Here is an 8,910-nt window from a genome sequence, read left to right as displayed (position 1 = left end):
ATTGATAAACTTGTTAGTCTTGTTTAGCGAGATGGCAGTTGTGAGGTTTTAACTTGTTTTAATAGTAATTATATATTTTCTAATGATTATTATAATTGCTGTATGCCCTTTTCATTACAGATGTACCTTTAACTGATGGGCAGATGTATTTGTTTTGGTATTATTTTTGTTTCTATTAAGTTGGCAAAGGTGTGGTCAGCAGTGGGCTTTCTAGGGAGTGTTAAATTCAGGTTAAAAGACTGCACATTAAAAAATGTTTAGAGAGAAGCAGGTTTTATGGTTAAAATGTTTGGAAGTGGGTTTAAGGGCTTTAAAGGCATGAGTTCATGTGTAGTTGGTATCTTGTGTAATTCATGGGTTCATGTGTAATTGGTTGAAATGACCAATTGCATAATTTTATCCCTCTATATATGTCAGGTTAAATAACAGCAGAAAAGTTGTGTAGGTTTTAGAGTCACGGGGTGTTTGGTGTGTTTAGCTCTTAAGTGCTGGCCCTTTGTTAGATTAAAAGCAAGCACATTAACTTCCTTTAACATACAAATGTTGGTAGTCACATATTCACATATGACAACAATATACTGGTCAGTTAGTCTACTGCTGGATGAAGTTCACGATCCCTTAAATTCTAAGGCTGTGTTCTACCTTTGGCATGTTATCATTACCTCTCTTCATACATCACCGCATGCTTGGATAAGTTCAACTTATGTTTGTGGTGATTGTCACCCTGTCAAAACTTTTCCATGACATCCTAACAGGTTTTTAGTTATCCATTTGGTTTTTGTGATTTCAGGTTGGCAACGAAGTTCCAGTAGGATGTGTGTGTGTGTGTGTGTGCGCGCGCTTGTTGGCCGTGAGCGAGGGAACTGCGTGCACGTGCGCGCGTGTGTGTGGGGGGATTGGGGGGGCAAGCTCAGGGGCCTGGATGTGCCGTAGCAGCACAGAATGGTTTGTGAGTTTTCATGGGTTTGCAGGCCGTGCTGTGCTGCGGCAGTAACACCAGGACAGACTCACTCTGGACTTGAGAAGGGAAAGTATGCAAAACAGTAGCTGGAATATCTGTGTGTGTGTGTGTGTGTGTGTGTGTGTGTGTGTGTGTGTGTGTGTGTGTGTGTGTGTGTGTGTGTGTGTGTGTGTGTGTGTGTGTGTGTGTGTGTGTTTCCTGATTGTTGCTCTAACTGGCTGTCTGGCTGTAGCAGCACGTAAATATTGGAGTTAAAGCAGTACTGAATCCTCCAGTATTGACCGTGCTGCTGAAGTTAGGCTGTCCCTTGAGCGTCCACTGGGCTGGGTGTCCTCCAGGCGCGGGTTAAGTGTGTGCACACGGCTGCTCGAGCTGCTGAACTCACCAGTGGAGGAGAGAGGTAGTTCATCTTTCAAACCAGCACACAAGGAACAGTAAGTCTGCTTCAGCTCTGTGGTAATTGCCAGTGTTAAGACAAAGTTTTGTAGTTGATATGCTTATTTATTTATTTATTTATTGGGGGAGTGACTGAATACAAAGTGAACAAAACTGTGTTGCATCTATATGCAAATGACCAGGACCAGGCTATTATTTGGTTCATGGTTTTTTCACATTGTGGATTACCTGTTGTATACATTCGATTCATTGTATAAAACGAGAGAAAAAGCAATAAAATAATATTTAAATAAATGAGTCTTGCAAATTTTTACAAATTAATTGCTTTGTCTTGCAGAATTGGGCATTGTAAGTCACATATTACAATATACCAAACTGATTTAAATTGTCTAATTCATATGGACCCTAGACTGAATAGATCAATCTACCATTCAAATCAAGTTATGGGGCATTTTGGGTCATGGAAGGAAAAAAAAGCTGAAAAAACGGCATGAGCAAAGCACGCTTATTAAACTGAACATGCAGGACTCTTAAATGTTCAAAATGACGTGTTGTGTCAAAAGATAAAACGGCTTCGTTTTTCCACACATAACGCCCTAAATAACACAGCATCGCCATCTTCTGGGAAGCCTCACAGTGCCTTCGGGTTCTCGCGTGGCCCCATTGGTTTTCCTCGTGCCTTTTTTTCGTTTGGTGTCTCACAATAAATAGTAAGTTTTTGCTCATATATAAATAGGAAGAGATTTGCTCACACACATGCATATATTTTTTTCGAACACTTCGTGGTGGTTATTTTGTCAGCTCTAATGTGGTAGTGCTGATTACAAGACAATTTACGTCGATACTCTCAAACGCGCAACACCCAATTTTCTCCTTGGAGGAAGCTGCTTGCTGAACGTCCTCTCAAAAACCAGACCAACAGGGCAAGAACATCTGTAGCGGTGACGAGCTTTCGTTCGTCTGGGTCCACATCGCAGTCTAAATAATGGAAAACAAGTTTTCATTCAGAGGAACGCATGCATAAAGTATAAAACTATATTTTTTTAAAATTATTAATTCAATTTCTTCGAAACATAACGCAAAAGATGCTCATTTTATTTTATATATTCATTTTTAGTGGAAATGCGCACGTGTTAGTATGTATATGCACAATGCAATCGTATTTTGATGATATATATATATATATATATATATATATATATATATATATATATATATATATATACACATATATAGGCTATATATAAAATTTCATCTCACCTTGCAGACAGCTTCATCAGAGATCCGCTCCACTGAAATGCGAGGTGGAGGTTGGTGGTCCGATGCTCCAACATCTTCATCACATGCTGAGTAGGATTTGCAGGTCGGTATAGTCCTCGAGTCCTCCAGGTCAGGACACCAAGAGTGCTTCTTGTAACACATTTGCTCCAAACTGTTTTTGGGTAGGCCTGTTTTAACGGACGAATCTACAAGACGTCCCAATGAATCTTCACTCAACTACCGCCGTGTCACTGATTAATTGATAAAGTAATTGATTCGTTTTCAAATGTCTAGTGTAAATCCAAGAGATTTGAATTGAGTCATTTGTTCTCCGACGATACAGATGTAAAAACATCGTGGGCCCTGGTTCTTATATTCTTAACCTGGACTTTGTGTCCGTCTTCCCTCAACAGGTCCGACACCGACAACAAATTAATCCGACACCTATTAACCTCATGGACAAGATGCTGAAAACGAACAGGTTCCCATATGTGACTGAAACGAAGGCCTGTTAAATGTAGTGAAATGTTGGTGTGGACGCTTTGGTTGTAGAAGTGTACCGACACTTGAGACACTGACCTGCCAAACGCGTGTGGGACATTATTTGCGGACTAGGCGAAATATTGATGGCTTCAGGTCTGACTTACCATCGAGACAAAATGTGCTGAAAATTAAACATTTGAAAAATATGTTCCCAGATATTCGCACCAGAAGCCCATAAAACAGTATATGGGATGTGAAATTAATTATAAAATCGGTGTTACGGACAGCATTACATGCTAATGAAGTGGTTGTTCGGGCTATGAGCTTTGACACGAAACGCTTAGCATCGGTTTTCTGTCAGATTTCACAGACCCAAAAGGCCCACGTACATTTACCATGTAGGCTACCTCCTTGTGTTCATAAAACTTTATACGAACAAGGCACTTTTACAAAATTTGGGTTACATTAGACCACAAAAAAGTACTACTATTATACCATCACAATATTTGAGCTAAAATGATCTGTGAAAACAACCACAAGCGTGTCAGGAGATGATGTGATGTGATGTCCTTGATTCGGTGATGGCTGGGCTGAGTCGCTCCATTGGGCGTTTGCGCTCCAGTTCGTGAGGGTTTTTGCTCGACCTGTGTCTTCAGGGCTGGACACAAACATTATTTGGATGCGATAAATCTAACACTTATAGTAAGCTTATTTCGTCTAACAATTTTGTGTTACACTAAAGCGATTTGAGCGTCTCTCACCGTCTCTCGTCAAGGGACCCCCCCCCCCCCCCCAAACGCAAACTTTTATGCCAATTTCTTTATTCCGAGCACTGTAGGCCTGATTTAACGATAGTTCCTTACCAAATATATTCTTTCTCTCTCTCATATATATATATATATATATATATATATATATATATATATATATATATATATATATATATATATATATATATATATATATATATATATAAAAATGTTTTTCTCTTCGGTGATGCACTAGTACTGATATACTGACAGCAGTTACAACAGCTACATCATTTCACACTCTGTGTGTGTGTGTGTGTGAGAGAGAGAGAGATTATTTATATATATTTATATATAATAATATATATTATATATATAATCACACATACAGTATATGGTAAAATGTTATTCAAGAGACAAAGGTTCTTTCATAATCCCTTCACTTGTGTTCAGTGCTTGAGTGACTTTCTAAGTCAGTCCTTTGAAGAGGCAACATCAAAGTATGACTACATCTGTGACTACACAGCTTGCAGCAGGCTGTCCACGGCACACAGAGATGCGACCGGAGTTATGTCCAAATCTCACTACACAATATCAGGAGGAGGGAAAGTATTTGTTATTCTTGAATCAACCTGGATTAGTATAGTCTACATCTAGGTAGGTAAATAGGTAAATAAGTACAATAAAACGGATCAAAAGGTGACACCATAAATATCACGCCACACAATATCCAACCTACTGTACCTGGTTTTAGTCCGTTTAACTTGATGCGTGTTCGCGCGTAACCCCGCAGGACGCGTGAACGCAACTGCGGCCGAAACCGGTTCAGCTGTCGGAGAATCCCATAAAAACTATTGACGCTGTTTACGGTGGCGCGCGCGCGCTGTGACCGACACGCGCTCTTTTTATTGGACGGAGACCGCGCGCGCCAGTTACTAGGGCGCTCCGCGAGCGCAGTCATGGCGGTTTGTTGCTGTGCAGATTTCGCCACCCGAGAGTAGTTACTATTTTAGGTGAACGACGAGGCAAAAGTACTGCTTAAAATACTATGACAATTCGCACATGAGACGGACAAGTCGTGTAAATAAAAACTTATTCGGAAAATACAAAAGGTGGATGTTTTAAAATGTAGTTTTTCCACACAGTTGGGCTTACTTCCTAGAAGGTGTTGTTGCCATGCAAAACTTGACGGCCGTGGCGAGTTAGACCTCTCAGGTCACAGATTTGGACACCACACCAGTTTATTTCTGTGGTTTCGCCCTTCATGCTACTTATATAAGACCATTTTATCATATAGCTCCAAAGCGCCAAGTTAAGTTCGTTTCCTCTATCACAATTATTTTAATACCCTTTTAAGATATGATATTACTGCCCGGTCTTACGTGAAAAAAAAACTTGTTATAAACAATAAATCACCGCATTGTCATTTGGATTAACTTTTAGGCTGCTTACCTCAAGTGACAGGCTTTAGTGGCCAAAAACTGTTCACTCTGTGCTTTATCAGGCGGCTAATGAGGATATTTATCGTAGAAGTAATACTATTAATGATTATTATTAATAATAATAATACTAGTAATCATAAACAACTTATTGTTCACTAGAGGTCACCATTGACTTTCCTCCTCAGCATTTCACGACTGCCTATGTGCCACGTCATTTCCGGTTACTCGGGGGTGGGGGGGTATACGGATGTGAACACGGGTGAAATGACCTCCGTTAGGATACTACACGAATAGAGTGATTTCGGATTATATAGCCGATAAGGGCAGTACATACCGAGACCGTTAGCCGTGGAGACGTCGTTATGGCAGGGTTGTTTTCGTGTTGTTTCGACAGCTTCGGTCGCAGGAACCCGAGCCACGTGACGCTGAAGGAGATGCCCACGGTGCAGCTGGACACGCACCACATGGGTATGTGAGGTGGTGGGGACCGAGATGGAGGGGTTAGATAAAGTTGTGTCGTATATTTGAGTTTTCGTGTGAGTTCTGCATGGCCTGTCGGTGTTTTGAGGTTCGTTTTCTGCCTCCTGTGAACGTGTGTGCTGTGTAGGTACCGATGTTGTCATTGTGAAAAGTGGGAGAAGAATATGTGGAACTGGGGGCTGCATCGCAAACGCGCCTCTCCATCAAAACAAGAGCTACTTTGAGTTCAAGATTCAGTCTACAGGTAAGTTTGTGTGCGTTTTTTACGTTTAAACAAAGGTGGTCGCATTCTATTGGTTTTCGGCAACTGACTCTTTAAACATTTGCAGGCGTTTGGGGAATAGGTGTGGCTACGAAGAAAGCGAACCTAAACCAGGTCCCGATGGGCAGGGATGCACACAGTCTGGTGCTGAGGCAGGATGGAACCGTGTACTACAATGACGAGGAGAAGAACCGGCTACCAGCCAACAGCCTACCACAGGAAGGAGACATAGTGGTAAGTTTCCAAGACAACAAGGCTCTTGAGAAGCTAAGACGACGCAACTGATATGAGATGATGGTGGTAAATATGTACCATCATCTGCACAGTGGTTTTTAAACTACATTTCCCATGTATGAGGAAGTAAATTTGCCCTCACAATAGTGCAGAAGAAGTGAAATCCAACATCAGCAACATTCAAATATCACCATTACACAGATCCATTGTTCTTATAAGGGATAGCACAGAACACTATTATCCTGTTGAGCATCAGGATCTGTGGTTTCCATGTTCAGTAAAGTGTTTTCCATAGTTGATATCAATGTTAGTACTACTGGTTAGTACTACTAACCCTAACCCTATGGGATTAACAGAACTGTCAGTTTATTTAAATTTAAAGTCACCTGTTTTGTAGCATAGATATTGAGATTTCTGTTACAAGTATTCTGTTTCAGAAGTGTTTGTCACTTGGATGTGTGCATATAGAACTTGGTGTGAATGAATCAAACCTTGCTCTTTTTTGTTCTGTTTGTTTTATGTCCAGGGACTTTCGTATGACCATGTGGAGCTGAATTTGTACCTGAATGGCAAGAACATGAACTGTCCAGCGTCCGGCATTCGAGGGACAGTTTTTCCTGTAGTATATGGTAAGACAGACTTGTGGAAATGGCAGTTTGTCTTTCCATGGGAAGCATTGCATCAGCATTGCTGCCCCCAGAAATCTCTTGGGTCCTTTTACATATCTTGTAGAACATGAAGTATTAGCAAATTGACTGTCCCAGAAAGATATGATCTTTCACATACAGTCTCCATTAACTCTTAATTCATGTGGTGAATTAACTGCATGGAGGGCCCCATGTAGTTAACACCAGGCCTGACTGCATGGAGGACCCCGTGTCATGTAGTGAACACCAGGCCTGACTGCATGGAGAGCCCCGTGTCATGTAGTGAACACCAGGCCTGACTGCATGGAGGACCCCGTGTCATGTAGTGAACACCAGGCCTGACTGCATGAAGAGCCCCGTGTCATGTAGTGAACACCAGGCCTGACTGCATGGAGAGCCCCGTGTCATGTAGTGAAAACCAGGCCTGACTGCATGGAGGACCCCGTGTCTTGTGGCTTGCTTGTCTTTTTACACTTAAGTTGCATGCTTTCTAGTCTTGTCTTTTTTGTGTGCATGTGTTTTACTTTTATTAACACCATATGTAATCTGGATATCTATGTTTAGATTTATTTTTTGTTCTTAATTTCACTGAAGTCTCACACTTTCCTTTCACTTTTCCCCCCCCTGTTTTTGCAGTGGATGATAGTGCAATTCTGGATTGTCAGTTTAGTGATTTCTACCACCCTCCTCCACAAGGGTACCAAAAGATTCTCTTTGAGCAGCAGATCTTCTGAACTTCAGCCCACCCCGTGTCCACCAACTTCCCCCTCACCTGTCACCTGTATCTGTTCCAGCTGCTACATCCCAGTCAGAGGCACCCCAGGGATGGTCTTGGCTTTTGTATGTGTGGTCATGTGACTGCTCTGCTCTGCAAGCTCACAAGTACAGTGTCAGTGTTACGTCTTCTGTGATTTGTTTGTTTGGCTAATGCAGAATTAACTTGATCGCAGTTAGCATACAGAACACTCCAGTCTTGCCCTGTAATTATGTAATTTTATGTAGAGAATTGTATTATTTGGGCATATGTAATTCAAGATATTCTTTAAAAGACTATCCTCTCTACACTCAATGTATTTGATTCATATTCTGCTGTGATCTTGCTGCCAGTGAACAGAAATCAGGGAAATAATCAGGTTACTTGACCCAACTATCATTTTAGAACTGAGCAACAGTTATAGTTGTTGCTTGAATTAATAGATTAAATATAACTGTAACATTACCTGTTTCTCAGTGGAACTAATGGAACAGGTTGACCAAATCTGGAATTATATTTCATTCGATTTATTTATGTTTAAACTTCTGGAATGAAAATCTCAGTACTGTATCCATCCATGTCTAAAGTGATTTTTGTTCCACCCCCACAGCACTTCACCAAATTGTTGTTTCACCAAATATATATTCATGGAACTTTGTAATTAATAGTTCACTGTGTTTTACATATTTGGTAACTGTAGCGTTATGACAGTTGTAAGACGTTTCCATGACATTTACTGACAACAACAACAATAATAATATTAATCGAGATAAATGGGTGGCTGAAAGTAAAGAGGATGTAGTGCCTATATTGAGTATTTTGTACCCAAAAGTGAAATGGTCTATGTACTTGTGTTTGTTACACAGTTTCCTATAAAACACTTTTGAATTAAAAAATATATCTGGTATTCGCAATGTTTTGTATAATCAGTTACGTGTAATTTGTGTGCTATTTGTTTGTATAGTAATAAAGATGTTGCTCTGTTAGTTCTTTGCAGTTTCACTGGAAACAGACTAGCATCCTCTCTAAAATGTATAATTCAGAAGGTATTGTTGCGATCAATGAATTTAAATTAAAAAAACTGCTCATACAGAATATTTGAACGAAAAATCGTTTTTGCTTAAACCGCTACTGGTTAAATGTGCACGAATGTGGTGGCCGGGTCGTGTGGTGGAATATGCGCAACATCTACGCAGCCCGGCGGAGATCCACGGCCGCTGTAGTCCAGCTCCGCGCTCACTC

General features: G+C 40.7%; 1 protein-coding gene and 1 long non-coding RNA gene across 3 annotated transcripts; one reads left to right on the top strand and one right to left on the bottom strand.

Moving 5' to 3' along the window:
- Positions 1-1,822: 1,822 nt before the first annotated feature.
- LOC143483982 (uncharacterized) lies at positions 1,823-5,460 on the bottom strand. 2 transcript variants are annotated; one of them, XR_013122517.1, is made up of 3 exons: positions 5,302-5,460; positions 2,618-3,758; positions 1,823-2,335 (listed from the first exon to the last, which is right to left on the bottom strand). It is a non-coding gene; the product is annotated as an uncharacterized LOC143483982 (long non-coding RNA). The 2 variants fall into 2 exon arrangements; XR_013122516.1 differs by lacking the exon at positions 5,302-5,460 and adding an exon at positions 4,594-4,965.
- A 55-nt stretch (positions 5,461-5,515) lies between these two features.
- spryd7a (SPRY domain containing 7a) lies at positions 5,516-8,654 on the top strand. Its single transcript, XM_076982388.1, has 5 exons — positions 5,516-5,759; positions 5,899-6,015; positions 6,101-6,267; positions 6,794-6,896; positions 7,551-8,654. The coding sequence occupies exons 1-5, from the start codon at positions 5,654-5,656 to the stop codon at positions 7,646-7,648; spliced, it is 591 nt and encodes a 196-aa protein (XP_076838503.1). The 5' UTR covers positions 5,516-5,653; the 3' UTR covers positions 7,649-8,654.
- The last annotated feature ends 256 nt before the right edge of the window (positions 8,655-8,910 follow it).

Source organism: Brachyhypopomus gauderio, chromosome 20, assembly GCF_052324685.1.
Source record: "Brachyhypopomus gauderio isolate BG-103 chromosome 20, BGAUD_0.2, whole genome shotgun sequence".
Taxonomy (NCBI): domain Eukaryota; kingdom Metazoa; phylum Chordata; class Actinopteri; order Gymnotiformes; family Hypopomidae; genus Brachyhypopomus; species Brachyhypopomus gauderio.
Note: the sequence above shows the minus strand (reverse complement) of the source record. Positions and strands in the feature narration are given on the sequence as shown.